The sequence below is a fragment of the Acomys russatus genome, chromosome 13 (genome assembly GCF_903995435.1).
Source record: "Acomys russatus chromosome 13, mAcoRus1.1, whole genome shotgun sequence".
Lineage (NCBI taxonomy): Eukaryota > Metazoa > Chordata > Mammalia > Rodentia > Muridae > Acomys > Acomys russatus.
In genome coordinates this window covers 48,066,897-48,087,525 of record NC_067149.1, presented here as the reverse complement: position 1 = coordinate 48,087,525, position 20,629 = coordinate 48,066,897, and the positions used below count along the sequence as shown (strand labels likewise).

The window sequence follows — 20,629 nt, the reverse complement described above, 5'->3', positions numbered from 1 at the left end:
ATCCTACTCATGTGATTTAACCCTTTCCTGAATAGTCATCAACTTAAGTAAATAAATAACAGAACAAAAGCTCATTGTGCTGGGGCTGTGGTTCATCAGTAGAGTTTTCCTGAGCTGCACAAAGTCCTGGGGATGCTCGGTCAGCAGGATATCCCACCCCTTCCCAGCCTCCACACAGGGCAACAAAATAATCCACAGTGCATTCTTCAAAGGAGAGTTTGGAATGATTGAATGAGATATGACATGAGATACACTACCATATAAACTATAAAACACAAATGGCTCTCTTAATCTTGTAAGAGAACCATAAGTAAGTATCAATTAAACAAACATCCCAGTCTTCTGCAAGACATGTTAGCTTACATGTTAACAAATAACTGCCTGAGAAAAATGTCATGTTTAACACAGAGATATCAAGAAATGACAGGCAACTCAAGGAGCATAGAAAAGGACAGCATACTACAGAGCACATATTTTGAGGCACACTGTAGAATCTTGCAGCATTAATTAAAAAATAAAAAAGTTAAAGCAAAAATATCCACTTAACACAGTATGGATTTATGCATTAATTAGTGATTACAGTTCTATGCTGTGTGATGCTAACAATTCTTTTTATAATTTATTATTAGCACTAAAATTTTGTAAGAGCAAAGATAGTTTGGTTAATACCTTATTCCATCCGATGGCGTGAACTGCAGTCTCCGTTGTACATTCACGGTATGTCTGATATGTCACTGGCCTGTAGAGATTTTTTTAAAAGTCTGTGTCACCAAAAAGGGCTAAAGTTTCCAATAAAAAAAATATACAGACACTACTGTATTGCTGAACTTTTGACTAATATGATTAGAATCGTTCACTATAGTCTCTTTTTTTTTTTTTTTTCACGATATGGCTTTTAATATGTGGTATGTGTTTTTCCCAAAACATTCTCTGTACTGCTGGGAAGGTCGTCATAGTGTAACAAGACAAATGTGCATTCTAGTCATAGTTTTTAACTACTTGGAATTTATCTGGTAGAACCTCTATGTTGCAGATAAATGCCTGAATTACATATATAGAATCAAACAGCATCATGTAAAACTTAACACAGTTAAATGAAAACACAATCTATTTTCTAAAGGCAGCGATGGAACATATCTTTAATCCTAGCACTTGGGAGGCAGAAGCAGGTGGATCTCTAAGTTCAAGGCTAGTCTGGTCTACAAAATGAGTTCCACAATAGACACACACGCATACACGCACGCACAGAGAAAAAAATCTGTCTTAAAAAAAAACAGAAAAAAAAAGTGTAAATGTTAAAAATTATAAGTAAGTCATCAAAGACTTTTTAAGACTAAGGTTGGAACAGACAAGGGTAATAAGTGGTGTCCTGTCTTTTACTTGCAGTCTAATACAAAATCCTGGAAAAAGCCTGCTCCCCACACATCCCTATCATCATGGGAAAGCCTGCTCCCCGACACATCCCTATCATCTCAGCACTGAAGAAGCTGAGTAATAGGATAGCCTGGGCTACACAGTGAATACCAGACCAGTTAGGGCAATATAGCAAAAGCCTGCCTCAAAAACAACAAATCCACCCATTAGTCCAAAACTTAGATCCAAGCCCTGAGACATTACCAGAGACTACAAGTCTTACTGAAATCTGCTGAAGAACTTTAAGCACTATTTCCTGTACACCTTTAAAACAAAACAAAAATATGGTGCCAATAAGGTAAAGGCAACAATATCTTGGAAAACAAACTTACCCTTCCTATTTGGAGTAAGTATTAAGAGACTAAGAGATTTTTTTTTAAAAGTGGAAGCCAGGTATAGTGGTGCATGCTCTTAGTCCGAGCACTCAAGAGGCAAAGGCAGACAGAACTCCGTGTCTTCAAGGCCAGCCTGATCTACACAGTTAAGTTCCAAGACAGCCAGGGTTATGTAGAGAGACCCTGTCTCAAAACAAACAAAACTATAAATAAATAGATAAATTAAAAAATAAAAAGTGGGAGGATTCTTGGTTTTATAGGTTTTTAAAGTCCAGTTTCTTTCTATTCTGATTACTCTAGTCCATGAATTTTTCAGCAGATGAATATATAAGAATAACTACCACTAGCCAGGCGGTGGTGGCGCACACCTTTAATCCCAGCACTCAGAAGGCAGAAGCAGGAGAATCTTTTTTTTTTTAAAGATTTATTTATTTATTATTCATACAGTGTTCTGCCTGCATGTGTGACAGCAGGCCAGAAGAGGGCACCAGATCTCACTATAGATGGTTGTGAGCCATCATGTGGGTGCTGGGAATTGAACTCAGGACCTTTGGAAGAGCAAACAGTGCTCTTAACCACTGAGCCATCTCTCCAGTCCGAAGCAGGTGAATCTTACCGAGTTCAAAGTCAGCCTAGTCTACAGAGTGAGTTCCAGGATAGACAAGGATACACACAGAAATGCTGTTTTGAAAAAACAAAACAAAATAAAATAATTGCCACTGATTAGTGGCCTAGTATATTAGGCTTTATATGTTGCATGCTTATATTTTACATTGCATCATACAGTATTACTTAGGAAGGCACAATTAGAAAAAGCGGAGACGACAACCCCCAAACCATGCCTGGCCAGCACGCAATTGGATATGGCCCCAACAGCACACCTCTTCCATTTCGAGTATTCAAGGGTTTTGATATATGCCACAAAAATGTCTAGATGTCACATGTAGCTTAAAAAAATATTTGGAGTTCGAGACCAGCCTGGTCTACAAAAGTGAGTCCAGGACAGCTAAGGCTACACAGAGAAACCCTGTCTCAATAAACCAAAAAAAGAAAAAAAAAAATTGAAATGTACCTATTGTGCTTAAAATATTAACACATACTGGATTTCAAAGAGTCAGTCAGGGAAAAAAAAAAAAAGAATGTGAAATATCTCACTAGTAATTTGAGTTTTTAAAGTATTTTGACTATACTGGTTGAAAATATATTAAAATTTTCACTAGTGCCGTGCTTTTTGTGTTTGCGAGATGTGTTTCCTTCATGTGACGGGCACTGTACCTACTGAGCAGCACTAGTCTAGACTGCAGGACATCACTGTGATGGCACAGCTATCACTCTGCTGAGCAGCTCACTGCCACAGTGCAAGCACAACACAGACACAGTGCTGCCATCACACTCTCAGTGGTGTTTGAGATTCTGTGAGACATCTTAGGATACATCCTGAGTCCTGTGAAACTCAAAATTCACCAGCAACTCCACCACCCTCCTCCCTTTATCTCCCTGAAGCTTCCCCTGAGGCCATCAGACTAAGTACTTTGTCATCAAGACTGAAACATGATTTAAAACATGAGATACACACACATACATGCACATGAAAAATGTAACAGGTTAAAACATTCATGTTTTAATACAAAGAAGAGAAAGGAGCTGAATACCAGCCTTCCTTAAGAGGTCTAAGAAAGAGGGTATCTTTAGAAATCAAGGGTATTTCATATAAAGAGTTCAAGATTAATTCCCCCACTTTATCAAAACCATTTGGAGTAGGAGATATTTCCACTTTAAGATACTGCCTTTGGGGCTGGAGAGATAGCTCAGAGAATAAAAGCACTGTCTGTTCTTCCAGAGGTCCTGAGTTCAATTCCCAGCAACTACATGGTAACTCTCAACCATCTATAATGAGATCTGGTGCCCTCTTTTGGCATGTATATGTAATTAAAAAAAAAGAAAAAGAAAAGATACTGTCTTCTTCAAAAATAATTGTATCATTATTTAGGGCTTGGGAAAAGTAAATATTCACGCAAACTGCAAACTAGTTTTCTCTTAAAGTAAAAAGAAACTCTGGGCACGATGGCACAAAGCTTTAATGCTATCCCTTGTAAGGCAGAGGCAAGGTGAAATTCTGTGAGTTCCAGGCCAGCTAAGACTCCATAGTAAGAGACCCTATTTAGAAAAACAGAATTATATCATTCTGTTCATTGGAGGATTGGTAATTTCTCAGCCAAGTTACAATTAACAAATGTAGAAACTGACATGTGAAGAACGAAACAATTTGCATAAAGGAGCTGGAGAAAGAACTCAGCAGTTAAGATTAAGGTCACTTCCCGCCCCTGCTCAGTTCCAAGCACCCACACTGGGATCTGTCACTCCTGGTCCAGGGACCCAAGGCCTGTCTCAGGCCTCCTTGGCATTAGCACACATATAAATAAAAATAAAGATAAAAGTAAGTCTTTAAGGCCAGACATGGTGGCAGCACATGCCTTTACTCAACACTTAGGAGACAAAGGTAAATGGATCTCTGTGAATTCAGGTCAAGCCTGGAATAAAGTGAGACCCTGTCTCAAAATAGACAAAAAAAGAAAATAGAAGTTAAAAATTTTTTATTTAATACTACTTTATGTGTTTTGCCTACGTTCATCTGTGCGAGGTGTTGGATTCCCTGAAACTGGAGTTACAGACAGTTGTGAGCTGCCATGTGGTTGCTGGGAATTAAACTTAGGTCCTCTGGAAGAGCAGCCAGTGCTCTTACCCACTGAGCATCTCCCCAGCCCAGAACACTTTAAGGCTGTAATCTCTATATACACAACAGATGAACATTTAAGGACAGAGAATCTTGATGAAGCCTGCTTCAGCTCCTCAGGCCCATGGAGCTCAGGGACAGCTGCTCTCTGAGCACTTCTGGAAAGCCATGCCCCTTTTCCATACCCAAATTTCCTGGCCACTCCACTCAGATCGTCCTTTCCACTTTTTTTTTTTTTAAGACAGGGTTTCTCTGTGTAGTCCTGGCTGTCCTGGACTCACTTTGTAGACCAGGCTGGACTGGAACTCAGAGATCCGCTTGCCTCTGCCTCCCGAGTGCTGGGATTAAAGGCGAGCGCTACTACCCTGGCATTTCCACATTTATTTAAGTTTGTGTCTGAGACAGAAAATCCAATGATGGTTTCATTTCACTGAGTATAATTTGAAATTTTGTATTTGCTTGTTTCACCAGAATATATAGGAATAACCCCTAATTATTGCCTGATAAGACACAGCCAACTAGAACCCTGAACTACATGTAATGTCCTTACTACAACAGTGATTTGTCATCTGAATTTCAGCCTTTTGGTGAGGAACACATTTCCCCGAGACCCATCTTTATCAATTCATGCTAATCATACTAACTCCTCACGATTCTCATCGAAGAATTAGGGGAGGCTGACTCTTGAGACTGATCATAAGTGGAGTGGAGTGGTTCTGTTCTAGCGTGCTCGCGTGTTCACTAGCCTCTCCATTTTAGCTCTCCTATGCTGAAGGTCATAGCTGGAAAGGAGCTCACTGTAGGAGAAGCTACTCACAGGCAGATGGGCAAACCCAAAGGATAACATTATCTCTGTTTAGAATCGTATCTAACATGCAAAGTTAGTGCCAACCACACATTACAGTGCACAACCCGCCAGCCGGATAAAGATGGAACTAAATGGAACAGAAACAAAGAGTGATTAGGACAAGGGCCATAGCCTGTGTTCCTAACACAGTAAATGTATCTGTTGAAACCTGACAGCTCAACTGGTAAATAAAAACCATGAGATCTTTGTTGGAATATTTAAATCCCCACTTTGAGGCAAATCTGGCATTCAAAACACAAAACAGATGCTTTAAGGAGCACAGAGGAAGGAAAGGTGAAGAGCTGCCTGAGGCAAAGCCTCAGCCACACAGCCTCTGCATGACCCAGACACTTGGAGAAGAAGTGCCCCACTCCACAACTCCAACTCACTGGCTGAGGATTGTGTGCAGTGCTTTATGCAAAGGCTCTTTCAGATCCTGTGACACCCTTTCTCCAAGGTGGGCCAAGCAGTCTTCTATTGAACTTTCAGGGTTAGCAGGGCTGAACACTGGTGAGGTGTGACAGTCAAAGCCTGTGCTGGTGAAAGCTGAAGACAAAAGAAAGACCAGAATTAATAGACGGTACTGAGGCTGCAGAGATTGGCAGCTGCCAAGAACAGAGGACCAGGGTTTGATTCCCAGCACCCAGCCCCAGGGGATCCAAAGCCCTTTTCTGGGCCTGCATGGATACTAGGCACACACGGTATACATGCAGACAAAACATCCATACACATAAAAAATAAAAGCCGGGCATGGTTGCACACACTTTTAATCCCAGCACTCGGGAGGCAGAGGCAGGCAGATCTCTGTGAGTTACAGGCCAGCCTGGTCTACAAAGGGAGTCCAGGAAAGCCAAGGCTACACAGAGAAACCCTATTTCAACCCCCCACCAAAAACAAACAAACAAACATAAAAAATAAAAGTACCAGGGGCTGGAGAAATGGCTCAGAGGTTAAGAGCACTGACTGCTCTTCCAAAAGTCCTGAGTTCAATTCCCAGCAATCACATGGTGTCTCACACCCATCTATAATGTGATCTGATGCCCTCTTCTGGCCTGCAGGTGTACATGCAGACAGAATACTGTACACATAATAATAAATAAATCTTTAAAAATAAAATAAAATAAAAGTATCAAGAGCTGTGCTATAAGCCAGGTGTAATGGTGCACACCTGTAAGTCTGACACTCAGGATTCTGAGGCAAAAGGACCTCAAGTAGGAAACCTGCCAGGGCTACACGGTGAGTTCAAATCAGCTGGGCAAGAGCCTGTATAAAAAACAAGCAAACAAAGAAGGTATGGTGGCACCTGCTTTTAAACCAGCACTTGAAAGGTAGAGGCAGGCACATCCCTCAAGGCCAGTCTTGCCTACAAATTGAGTTCTGAGACAGACAGACAAATAAATAAATAAATACACAAAGGTAGGCATGGTAGCACACTATGGTGGTAGAGGCAAGATGATTGAGAATTCAAGACCAGCCTTGGCTACATAGTAAATCTAAGGCCAACCTGGGATCCAATGAGATTCGGCCTCAAAAAAACAAAAATATAAAGAAAAGGAAGAAAGAAAGAAAAGAAAACCCATGAAACTAAGGTATTTATTATTAAGAACAAGAGTTATAAAATACTTAGAGAGATAATCGTTATACATACTAATCTTGGCTGGAATACAAAATTGATAGGTTCTAAATTTTAAGGTTTTATTGTTTTGGTTTTTAGATGGAGGTCTCCCTATATAGCCCTTGATTTTGAACTCATGCTGCTCCTACCTCAGTCTCCTAAGTGCTAGGATTGTAGGCAAAAACCATGACAAATGGCTTATTTATAAATTTGTGTTTATTTATTTATTTATTTACTTACTTACTTATTTTTGTGAGTGTATGTATCACTATAGCTTCACCTGGTATTTACTATGTAGCCCAGGCTGGCCTCAAAATTATAAGGATCTTCATCTCTCTGCCTCCCAAGTGCTAGGACTACAAGCCAGCCAGCATGCCCAGTTTGTTCATGTATTTTTATTCATCTTCTTTGACAATTAACAAGGCACTTATTTATAAACACAGTCTATCAGTTGTTTGTTGAGAGTCATTATGCTTTATTTATTTAGGAACACACATCCCAGCAATTTCTTTGGGGGGGGGGGCGAGCATGAAAAAGGTACATGGCTGGAAGGAAAAAGAGGAAAGAAAAAGGAAATGATGTAATTACAATGTTTTCAAAAATAAAATATCTTTTCTTGTTGTTTCGGTTTTTTGGGGTTTTGTTGTTGTTTTCTAAGACAAGATTTCTCTGTGTATCCCTGATTGTCCTGGAACTCACTCTGTAGACCAGGCTGGCCTTGAACTCAGAGATCCCCCTGCCTCTGCCTCCCAAGTGCTAGCATTAAAGGTGTGCGCCACCACCACCTGGCTATAAAATATAATTTAAAATGTATATTTTGGCAAAAAAGTTATTAAGCTATGAAAATCATTTTCTAATGGGAAGTGAGACCTGTTCTACAGGGATTCACAGGTGATACTGTGAACCTGTGAACACACACAGAAAAGAAATCTTTGGAAGAGGTGCTCCAGATGTGGTGGTGCACATCTTAAACCCAGCACTAGAGTAAGGAACAGGAAGATCTCTATTGAGTTTGAGGTCAGCATAGTCTACAGAGCAAATTCCTGGACAGCCAGGGCTACACACACACAAAAAAAAACCTGTCTCAAAGAGAGAGAGACACACACACACACACACACACACACACACACACACACACACACAAACAACTAAAACAACAAAATCTACACATTGCCCAGGATAGTCAGAGTGAACAGACCTTCAGAGACTTCTTTGTCCAAGGATTTCAGTTCTTCCTCAATTTCAGATTTAACTTTTAGTAGAACTTCTGGATCCACGGACTGTGGCAGGACATCTAGTTGAGCTCCTGAAACAAACAAGAGATTGCTATGGGAAGGGACAGATAAGCCATTAGGATACAGCAGTATCAGCCACATGTGGAGGCTGTGGCAGGAGGGTCACTTCAGATCAGGAGCATAGAGCCAGCCTGTGCAGCATAGGGATACCCTATCTCAAAACACCCAGCAAAAACAAAATCCAGAACTGTTTACATTTAGTACTAAGTCAGAAAGCAAGGCTAGAAGGCATCTTTCACAACAACAAAGCTGAGTACAGACTGTGGAAGGGCACCTGCTAAATGACACACACAGAATTGAAAACCAAAAAGCAAAAAGAAACAACAATTAAAAGAAGTATGTGGCCCTATGTACTGAGAGTAAAGTCTTTTTTTGTTTTGTCTTTTCAAGACAGGGTTTCTCTGTGTCACCCTGGCTGTCCTGGACTTACTTTATAGACCAGGCTGGCCTCGAACTCACAGCAATCCGCCTGCCTCTGCCTCCCAAGTGCTGGGATTAAAGGCATGCGCCACCACACCCAGCGGGAGTTACATATTGTTATGAGTTGCCATGTGGGTGCTAGGAATTGAACCCAGATCATTTGGAAGAGCAGCCAGTGTGCTCTTTATCAACATAATATTTTTATTGATTATTTAAGAATTTCACAATTGTGGAAAGCTACACTTCAGCATTCTTATCACAATTTTTTTGGCATGCTTAGTGGGGTTTTTTTTTAAAGATTTATTTATGTATGTATATGAGTGCTTTATTTACATGTATGTCCAAAGAGGGCATTATAAATGGTTGTAAGCAACCACCAGTAATCCCAGCACTCAGGGAGGCAGAGGAGGCGGATCTCTGTGAGTTCAAAGCCAGCTTGGTCTACAAAGTGAGTCTAGCACAGCCAAGGCTACACAGAGAAACCCTATCTTTCCCCCACTGACACCATCACCAAAAAAAGATGGTTGTAAGCCACCATGTGGGTGCTGGGAATTGAACTCTTGACCTCTAGAAGAGCAGACAGTGTTCTTAACCACTGAACCATGTGTCCAGGCCCATTATCACAATATTTAAGAGTTCTCTTTGATAGTTTCCTTTTTAGGCCATTACTTCGGGGGTGGGAGTGCTAGAGATGTCACAGAAGCCTTCTATGTTCCTTTTTCTCAACTGTACACCTGAAGATAACCTATACCACTGTGAAAGTAGCTTCCTTGCCCTTCACAGTGAGCAGAAGCATGGATCCTAGGCTTGTACACGGTTTCTGGCAACAGCATGGTGTTGGAAAAGGGTCTTGTGCACTGTGTTTTCAGATGCTGATTTCAAGTTGGGTGTGGTAGTGCACAGCTTTAATCCCAGCACTCGGGAGGCAGAGGCAGGCAGATCTCTATGAGTTCAAGGCCAGCCTGGTCTACAAAGCAAGGCTACACAGAGAAACCCTGTCTCCAAAAAAACAAAACAAATCAGATGCTGATTTCAGTGTCATGAGATCTGGTTACTGTCCTGCCATGGACACTGTTATAAATGTGGAATCATTTCCTATATCCATATGATGTAAGGAATGTTCCCCAATTATCCCTGATCGGTTAGTAAAGATGCTTAAGCCTGTGGCTGGGCAGAAGAGGTAGTTAGAGTTTAGGTAGGTTCCCTAGCCTGGGGTCAGGAGATTTGGGGGGCAAGGGCCAGAAGATGTAGCAGGATGGTAGAGTAGCACGAGGTCCAGGGAAGTGTGCCATGAAGACAGATTGATGGATTGGAATAGCTCAGAATCTGCCCAGCATAGTGCCTATAGCTTAATAATAAGTCACAGTCTCTCGGTGTCAAGCATTGGGGAACTATCTGGTTAAAGACAACTGTTTCCATCAGGCATGTCGGCGCACACCTTTAATCTCAGCACTTGGGAGGCAGAGACAGGCAGATCGCTATGAGTTCGAGGCCAGCCTGGTCTACAAAGCGAGTCCAGGACAGCCAGGGCTACACAGAGAAACCCTGTCTAGAAAAACCAAAATAAATAAATAAATAAAATAAAATAAAAAGGCAAGTGTTGCCATAATAGTTGCCTGTATTAATTAATATATACAGAATAGTTATAGTCTCTGTGTGTCAATCATTAGGGAACTAGCTAGTTAAAGAAAACATGGTCGGGGGATGGAGAGATGGCTCAGTGGTTAAGAGCACTGACTGCGCTTCCAGAGGTCCTCAGTTCAATTCCCATCAACCACATGGTGGCTCACAACCATCTATAATGTGATCTGATGCATACTGTATACATAATAAATCTTTAAAGAAAAAAAAAGAAAACATGGTCTTTCAGCATCAGCACAGGCCAAGGACCTCCTCTTAGTTTCTGGTGGCAGCATGGACCACGGGTATCAATATGGCCATAGTCAGTGCTCTTAACTGTTGAGCCATTTCTCCAGCCCATCCATCTTATTTTTTGAAACAGGGTCTCTGTGGAGCACACTAACTAGCCAATGAATTCTAGCGAATCCATCTGTGTTCTTCTCAATACTGGGGTTACAGACCAATACCACGGCATCTGGCTTTTACCACATGGGTCCTGGGGGGGTCCACCTCAAGTTCTCGTGTTTGCATGGTAGGCACTTTACTAGCAGAAATATCTCCTCAGTCCCATTATATACTTTTTTGAGAGGGAAGGGATTGAATCAGGGTCTTACTAAATAGCTCTAGCTGGCATCCAGCACTATCCTCTGTCTCCCATTCCAGTTGCTGAGATTTCAAGTATGGGCCATCATGTCTGGCTCTATTGTGCACACTTATACAAGCCACGTTAAATTATGTGTAATGAATATTTTAAGAAGCAACCAAATATTAATTCATTGCTAATTTCTTCACTATTCAATAAACAAATCACACTATGTTTCATTTTTGCTTCATTGCCTTTCTTCTTCCTATTTATTCTATTTCCTGATTAAATTATTCCTCCAAGGACTGATTTAAGTCTACTTCTCCATTATGTCTTCAGTGATTTTTTTTTTTTTAAGATAGAGTCTCAACTTTCCTAGGCTGAACTTGAGCTCACTATATAGTCAAGAGTGACCGTGAACTTGTGATTGTGTGTCATCATGCCCAGTTTTCTGTGGTGCTGGGGATTGAGCCTAGGGTTTCATGCATGCTAGGCAAGCACTCTATCAACTGTGCTATACGCCTACTCTTCAGTTACACTTAGCTATGCATGAAGTTCAGTAGAAGACTTCAGCACCATTTAGACTGTACCAGAGTTAGCACTTACATGTACTCTAGCCTATACACTTTGTTCTGACCACGTCACAAATACTTTGAGACAGCTAGGCATGGTGGCGCATGTCTTTAGTCCCAGCACTCAGGGAAGCAGGCGCATCACTGTGAGTTCGAGGCCAGCCTGGTCTACAAAGCGAGACCAGAACAGCCAAGGCTACATAGAGAAACCCTGTCTTGAAAAAAGAAAAGACAGACAGACAGACAGGCAGGCTGGGAGATGGCTCAGCAATTAAGAGTTTTGAAAGCTCTTCCAGAGGACCGAGGTTCAATTCCCAGCACCCACATGGCAGCTCAAAACTGTCTGTAACTCCTGTTCTAGCGGATTCAACATCCTCACACAGACATGCGTGCACTCAAAGAACCAATAGACACAAAGTTAAAATAAATTATACTTGATAGTGGTGGCCATCACTGCCTATTGTGGTACAGACCTAAATAATTACGGTGGACAGAGAAACATGTACGTAACACAACCTCACTGCACTTAATGGTATACAAGAATAAACTGCCTGTGGAAAAAGACCCATACAAAAAGAAATTCAACTGAATTTCTGTAATTTATACAGACAAAAAATAATGATTAATATGTAAATATAGAGGCATAAAGTTATTTGCTACTGCTTTGAGGCTACTAAAATGACAAAAAAAAGATTTGTTTTTGTTTTTCGAAACAGAGTTTCTCTGTGTTAGCCATGGCTATCCTGGACTCTCTTTGTAGACCAGGCTGGCCTCGAACGCAGAGTGATGCACCTGTCTCTGCCTCCCAAGTGCTGGGAATAAAGGCGTGTATCACCATGCCCGGCCTAAAATGGCAAAATTTAAAAGAAGTAAGGAAACTGAGCAGTAATCTTCTACAAGAGAATATGAAAACTGACTAACCACATATACAGGGCAATAAATACACCATTTATTTATGGCAGTGGATCAAAATAGAGAATACAGAGAAAGGAAAAAAAAAAAGAATCAGACCTCAACTACTGCCTCCACACTTATGAGAATTATATTCAATAACCAGATTGACAGTCTGTAAATCATCATTGGCCAATACACCAATAATCCATAAAAAAACAATATTGAAAAACAGATCTTCTGATTGCAGTGGTGGCTCATGCCTGTAATCCCAGCATTTAGGAGACTGAGAAGAACTGTCACAAGTTCAAGGACAGTCTGGAGAGAGAGGGGCGGTACAGGGGGGAGGGAGGGAGGGGAAGGGGGGGAGAGAGAGAGAGAGAATATCTGTTAAGTGACTTATTATTGAACTCTAGAATGTATAATTATAATTTCTGACGCACAGTCTCAAATAAGGAATAAGCTGCGCCATCTGTCATAAGCCTCCATCTGGAAGATATGCACATCCAACACATACAGAGCCCCACACAGCCCCTAGCACCACCACCAACCCACACAGTGAGTGACATGCCTTGATTACCATATGCCTCACACCCCACCAGATTAGGCAGCAGCTGACTAGAGGAGGGCCTGTTCTCATGACACTGACATGATGCTGATTACACACGACAAGTTGTCATACTTGATAATAAGCCATGTGGAAAGCCTGACCAGAAAAAGGCTACGGCTGTTAGGGTACAAAGGGCCAGCGAGCCAGCTATGCAAGGACAGACAGACTCAGTGATCTTCATCTAATTAATCCTCTCCACCCAGACATTCTGAGCACAGAACTACACAGTAGGGCCAACGCAGCATAAATCCTGTTCAGTGAATCCATGGGAGACAGTTCAAAGATAAACAGACATTAGCACGCTAGCGTCCACCCACTTGAATCCCAACTAAGAGTTAAGTGAGTCAGCAACCAGCATATCCTAGCTCTGAAATTTGTCCAGAGCTTTTAAATTGAGTACCATTAACACATTTTGGCCAAACTGAATGGGTTAAATCAAAGAGAAGTAAATTCTGTATCTACAAATCTCTGAATTGGAGCATACTAAAATTACTTCTAAGGTGGAGACTAGAAAAATGGCCTTTTTGTTGCTGGTGCAGAAGACCGGGGTTTGGTTCCCAGCATCCACATGGTGGTTCACAACCTTTCATGACTATAGTTCCATCTATCTGATACTCTCCTTTTGACCTTTGCAGGCACCAGGTATACATGTAGCACACATACATATAGGCAGGTAAAGCACTCAGATGTATAATATAATATAAATAAATCTAAAAAATAACTTTTTTAGGCTGGACACAGTGAAGCACTCCTTTAACCCCAGCATGTAAAAGCTGGGGCATCTGGGAAGAGATATCTTCAGTTGAGAAAATGCCTTCATCACGTCAGCCTGTAGGTGAGTGAGGCTATGGGGCATTTTCTTGAATAATGGTCCACTTGGGTGGGGCCAGCCCATTGTAGGCAGCTGTCACCCCCACAGAAAAGGAAGCCATGAGGAACAAGCCCATAAGCAGCATTCCTCTGTGGCCTCTGCTGCCCTGCTCGAGTTCCTGCCTTGGCGTCCCTCATGATAGACTGTGTTCAGAACATGTAAGCCAAATAAACCCTTCCCTCCCCAAGCTGCTTTTGGTCATGGTGTTAAAATGACAGCAATAGAGAAAAAATTAAGATAAACAAGACAAAATAAGTATGAGCCTGAACTTACATCAACTCCCAAATCTGTACATTGTAAAGACTGACAGCAAGATGCCCCATGCACTGGACTCTCACTGTCCAGAGAATGAGGGTACTACACAAGACTCTGTCTCAGAAAAACAAACAAACAAAAAGGATAGTAAATTATAATAAAACATACAGAATTTAATTTAAAACTAGAAATGTATATTTATGATCAATAGATTTCTGATATTTTTGTATTCCTTATTTTTTAAAAGCTAAAACTTACTCTATAGCCTGGATTGGCTTCCAAGTCACCATCTTCCTGCTTTAGACTCCTAAAGCTAACATGGAATGACATGTGTGCACCACCACGTCTCATCCTGTCAACTGATTTTTGAGAAGGGCATCAAAGCTACTCAAGGAAAGCGTAACACTTTCAATACATGGTCTAGGACTAGATATTCCAAACCAAAGCAATCAACTGACTATTACTTCAAACACACATACACAAATCAACACAAAAAAATTGATCAGATGTCTAGATTTAAGAGATTAAAGCTATGAAACTCTAGGCAATGCTTTCTGAAATATCAAAAAGCACAAGAAAATCAATGAAAAAAAAAAAAAAAAAAAACACTGAACCTCATCAAAATGAAAATTTAGTGGCAGGAAGTAAACCACACTGGGAATGCAGAATATATAACAAATCACACAGCTGAACAACAGGAAGATAAAGAACCTACTCAAAAACAGAAGAAAGATAGGAAACAGATTTTTCTCCAATGGTACACAAACGGCCAGTTAGCACATAAAAGTATGTGCAAATGAAAATTACAAGATCTGGGGGCTAAGGGCCTATGACATGACTCAACAGGTAAAGGCACTTGCTGCACAAGTGCTCCACCAAACTCATGAAAATGGAGAGAACCAACACTAAAAAGTTGTCCTGTGACCTACCTATGTAACACACACACACACACAATAGTGGCTTACACTTATAAATCTGAGGCTAAATGAGGCTACAGTGAGTTCCAGGCCAGCCTGAGCGAGTGAGATCCCTGAGACCCCCTTTTAAAAAGCCTAAATAAATAAAAGTTAAATCTAGGATTGCATATGACAAAGCAATCCTACATCTGGGATATATAACAGACCGAATTCAAAGCAAAAGCCAGGGATGTAGCTCCGATGGCTTTGTGCATACCTAGCATGCATAAATATAAACCAGGCATGTTTTATGTGGCACACCTTGCCTGCTCAGTCATCTCCTAAGTCCATAAACCTACAATTCCAACACTCAGGAGGTAGTAACTGGAGGACTTCATGATCACCTCTAGCTACACAGAGTTCAAGGCCATCTTAAGCTATATGACATCTAATCTAAAAAAGAAAAAAAAATTCAAAACAGAAACGTAAGCAGATATTTGTACATCCATGTTCAAAGGAAGAACTATTCACAATAGCCAAAATGTAAGAAAACTCAAATCTCTATAAAACAGATGAATGGATAACAAAATGTGGTACGTACATATATTAAGGAAAGAGATTTAAGGCGGGCAAGGTGGCGCACACCTTTAATCCCAGCACTTGGGAGGCAGAGGCAGGCAGATCACTGTGAGTTCGAGGCCATCCTGGTCTACAAAGCAAGTCTAGGACAGCCAAGGCTACATAGAGAAACCTTGTCTTGAAAAAACAAAAAAAAAAAAAAAAAAAAAAGAAGAAGAAGAAGAAGAAGAAGGTTACAAAATGACGTACTTTATATAAAGTACCGAAAAGAGTCAAATTCATAGAAAATTAGAAAAATAGCAGGCACTAGCAGTTTTAGAAGGAATAATAAAAGGTTATTATATAAACATGCATTTGTCACATACTGTTGACAATGTAACTATCCTTTCAAAAAAGAATTATATAAAGCTGATGCTGTAGCTCAGAGGTAGGACACATAATTAGCTGGGTTCAACCCCTAGTTATTACACAAAAAAGAATAGAAATGTCTCCTTATTCAGTCTATATTACTGAGCAGAGAACATAAGGTAGTCTATGTTAATATATGCCACATTGAACGTCACAAAAATTATCACTTGGCATAAAATATGCAAGGCAGCCAGGCGTGGTGGCACACACCTATAATCCCAGCACTCCAGAGGCAGAGGCAGGCAGATCTCTGTGAGTTCAAGGCCAGCCTGGTCTACAGAGAAAGTCCAGGACAGCCAAGACTACACAGACACATGCTGTCTCCAAAAACCAAAAAACAAAATCAGCTATGAAGGTGGGTATAGCAAGAATCTAGAAAAAAAAAGTTAATAGAAGAGCTTTACAAAATAAGCCAGGCCTGGTGGCGCACGCCTTTAATCCCAGCACTTGGGAGGCAGAGGCAGGTGGATCGCTGTGAGTTCGAGGCCAGCCTGGTCTACAAAGCTAGCCCAGGACAGCCAAGGCTAACACAGAGAGACTCTGTCTCGAAAAACAAAACAAAACAAAATAATGTGGCCTTGGCCAACAGTCCAACAGTGTATTACTAGCACTATCACCTTGGAAGTCAAGCAAGAATAACTTATAATGTTGAGTTAATTAAATCATGCTACATTTAATCAGACGACAATAGAGTTAAACCAAGGATCAGTAATAAAAACTAATTAATAAAAGCCTAGAGAGATGGCTCAGCAGTTAAGAGCACTGTCTTGTTCTTCCTGAGTTCAATTCCTGGCGACCACATGGTGACTCACAACCATCTAAAATGTGATCTGAGGCCCTCTTCTGTCACGCAGGTGTACATGCAGGAAGAGCACTCATATACATAAAATAAATAATTTTTAAAAAGACTAATAAAAATAAAATTCCTGAATACTTGGGAATTAATTAGTACACCCGTAATAGAAAAGTAACTTTTATTTTATCCAACTTTTCAGATAGCTGAAAAAGAGAGCACAGTTGTCATTTTAGTATTTGTTCCAAATGTTCCAGGTTCAGTCTCAGTACTATCAAAAAGAAAATAAAAAAGAAATGAACAGGAAATTCAGAGCCCAAAGTAAAATTTAACTGGAACACAGCCACTCCTTCATGTGTAGCCGGGGGCTATTTTAGGGCCAGCAGAGATGACAGCTGCAACCCAGACTCTCTGTGGTATTGGCACCACACTCTTCTCATCACAAACCGCAGTGATGATCCTGTAACTACTTGGCATTCAGCTACCATGCCAACTGTATATACCACAACTTTCTCTTTTATTTCACCTGTGAGTAGCAATGGGTCAAACAGGAAAGAGGAAGAAAAGAAAATTACTGTGTTATCAGGAGAAGGCAAAGCATGGCATTTACTATCATGAAATAATAGAAAATAAAAAACATCGCCAAACTATAAAAACTCATCAAAATACTCCCAATTTACAGGGACTCAATGATAAGAAAAAATAAACATTTAAAACAAGGCATTCAACTTCAGCAGTATTTCTTCAGAAAAAAATATAGAAAAACCCTGTCTCAAAAACAACAACCATTGGGCTGGAGAGATGGCTCTGAGGTTAAGGGCACTGACTGCTCCCCCAGAGGCCCTGAGTTCAATTCCCAGCAGCCACACGATCTGATGCCCTCTTCTAGCCTGCAGGTGTTCATGCAGGCAGATCACTATTTACATTAAAAACAAAAAACGCACGCCTCTCATTCCAGCACCTGGGAGGCAGAGGCAGGTGGATCTCTGTGAGTTCGAGGCCAACCTGGTCTACAAAGAGAGTCCAGGACAGCCAGGGCTACACAGAGAAACCTTGTGTGTGGGGTGTGCGGGTGGAAACAACAACAACAACAAAGCTGGGCATGGTGGCGCACACCTGTGATCCCAGCCCTTGGGAGGTAGAGGCAGGCAAACCACTGTATATGTAATAAATAAATCTTTAAAAAGGAAAGAGAGATGCAGCACTCTCAGCTCCTTCTCCAGCACCATGTACGCTGCCTGCTGCCATGGTAACGGCCATGATGACTCTAGACTAACCCTCTGCACTGTAAGCCCCAATTAAATGTTTCCCTTTAGCCACGTGTGGTGGTGGTGGTGGTGGTGGTGGTGGTGGTGGCGGCAGCGGCGGCACATGGCTTTAATTCCAGAGGATTAAAGGGAGGCAAAAGCAGATGATCTCTGTGAGTTCAAGGCCAGCCTGGTCTACACAGTGAATCCAGGACAGCCAAGGCTACATGGAGAAGCCGTCTCAGGGGAAAAAAAAAAAAGAATAAACTCCTCAATGTTGTCTTCTGACCAGCAAACACACATCATGGTGTGTACACACCCACACAGATACACACTCATGCAATAAATTAAAGTTTCAAAATGAAACAACAAGACAAAAACCCAAACCCACTAAAATCAGTTGCAGCTAGGAATGGAACAGGGATGGGAAGGTGTGGGGTGATTATTCTGTGTAAGCTTGTTAATATTACTTGATCCTACACATAAATTACTATAGATCATGGCCTTATAATGAGCAACATAACTACCATAAAGCAAAGACAGTACCTTGAGGTGAGGGGCCTTGTTGTTTCTCCTGAGAGAGAAGTCCCAAGTAGCTGAGAACAACATACTTTGTTTCATAGTGAAATCCTAGAGGCACAGTAGTAGAGGACGCCATTGAACTGGCTGAGGGAGCTCCAAGGAGGTCTGTTTAAGGATGTTGGAAATCTAAAAACAAAAAGTTTCTTTCAGTTTAAAGTTGGTTACAAACGAATCAACTTCCCCACTGATTCCAATTACTCATCGAACTCCCAAGGTAAATGTCTCAAGTTTTCTTTCCAGTAATCTTTAAAAATTAACTGATTTTTATACAAGCAGTAACTTAACTATTCAAGTCCAGAGTACATTTTCCTTTTCTGTTTTTTTACTCTTTTCTATGTACTTGCTTTACTGTCTGATGGAGCCACACATGTCATGGTGTACGTGTGGAGTCAGCTCTCTACTTCTACCTGTACATGGTTCTGGGAGTCAGACTCGAGCGGCCAGGCCTGCATGGCAAACACCTTTACCCACTGAGCTATTTCAATGGAACGTCCTCATTTTTCTATTCCCACCCACGTAGCAAAAACATTGGAGATATCCTGAACCCCATTTGTTTTTTCATTTCTTTTAATACTAACTCCCTCTTCCAGCAACTCAACATTCTCCCTAAGTAACTTTTCTATCTGAAAGAGCTTCACTTCGTTTTACTGTTTGCCTATAGGATCTGACTGGAACCTAATTTTATTTAAATTTCTGGGGGCTGGAGAGATGGCTCAGAGGTTAAAAGCACTGTCTGCTCTTCCAAAGGTCCCGAGTTCAATTCCCAGCAATCACGTGGTGGCTCACAACCATCTATAAGAAGATCTGGTGCCCTCTTCTGGTGTGCAGGGGTACATGCAAGCAGAACACTGTATAAATAATAAATAAATCTTCAAAAAAAAAAAATTTCCATAGAAAATCTACATCAATTTAAAAACTTTAGACATATTTTATGTATGAATGCTTTAACAACACGTATATATGTGTAATACATATGTGCCTGGTACCTCACAGGTCAGAAGAGGGTATCGGATCCCCTGAAATTGGAGTAAAGGGTGACCTGGACTGTCTACAAAAGCAACAAATGCTCTTAACTGCTGTGCCAACTCTCCAGTCCTCTACATCAAGTTTAAAATTCATTGTGTGTGTGCATCACGGCATGCAGATGAAGGCAGGGGACAACTGGGAAGTTGATTCCCTCCAACACGGGGGTTCCAGTCTCATCAATTATTCTACCTTATATAAGGATTACTACACTAAAGTTGCAGTTTAGAAAAGCCTCTGAGCCGGGCATGGTGGCGCACGCCTTTAATCCCAGCACTCGGGAGGCAGAGGCAGGTGGATCGCTGTGAGTTCGAGGCCAGCCTGGTCTACAAAGTGAGTCCAGGATGGCCAAGGCTACACAGAGAAACCCTGTCTCGAAAAACCAAAAAAAAAAGAAAGAAAGAAAGAAAGAAAGAAAGAAAAGCCTTTGAAATGTACAAACTCACATATAGATCTAGTAGTATAACTGCACACTTGAAGCAGGAGGCAGAAGTTTTCACCCTTCTGGTTCTAGGTACTGGAGATGGAACCTAGGACCTTGTCCATGCTAGACAAGTGTTTGACCACTTTAAGGCCTTTTTTGTTTTAAAGGATTTACTTATTCCTAGTATTTTATGAGTGTTTTACCTGCAGTATATGCATGCACCACAAGTTGTCTTTGACCTCCACATGTGTATCTTGGCACACACCTACCCCCTTCTACATGTGTGCCATGTCACACACACCTGCTCCCCTTCCACAAGTGTATCTTTTTTTTTTTTGGTTTTTCGAGACAGGGTTTCTCTGTGTAGCCTTGGCTGTCCTGGACCTGCTTTGTAGACCAGGCTGGCCTCGAACTCACAGCGATCCACCTGCCTCTGCCTCCCGAGTGCTGGGATTAAAGGCGTGCGCCACCACGCCCGGCTCCACAAGTGTATCTTGGCACACACACACACCTACTCCCCTACCAGATGCAAAAACACATTTAGGAAAATAAAGGTTTTTTGGGAAGTCATGGGAATGATCTCAGCACTAAGGGGGCTGAGGCAAGAGGATCAAAA

The 20,629-nt window shown here is 41.3% G+C and overlaps 1 protein-coding gene across 2 annotated transcripts in view; it reads right to left on the bottom strand.

The window, feature by feature from the left end:
• The window catches only part of Bcl2l13 (BCL2 like 13), a 36,607-nt gene extending 17,965 nt beyond the window's left edge, over positions 1 to 18,642 (bottom strand). Inside the window, exons 1-4 of one of the 2 annotated variants that reach the window (XM_051155275.1) lie at positions 18,531 to 18,642; positions 8,143 to 8,250; positions 5,719 to 5,875; positions 670 to 739 (exon numbers count right to left, since the gene is read on the bottom strand). In XM_051155275.1, the coding sequence (XP_051011232.1) occupies positions 670 to 739; positions 5,719 to 5,875; positions 8,143 to 8,250; positions 18,531 to 18,642 (447 nt within the window). The remainder of the gene's footprint in view (positions 1 to 669; positions 740 to 5,718; positions 5,876 to 8,142; positions 8,251 to 18,530) is intronic. The other variant, XM_051155276.1, reaches the window with a different exon arrangement.
• Between the last annotated feature and the right edge of the window lie 1,987 nt (positions 18,643 to 20,629).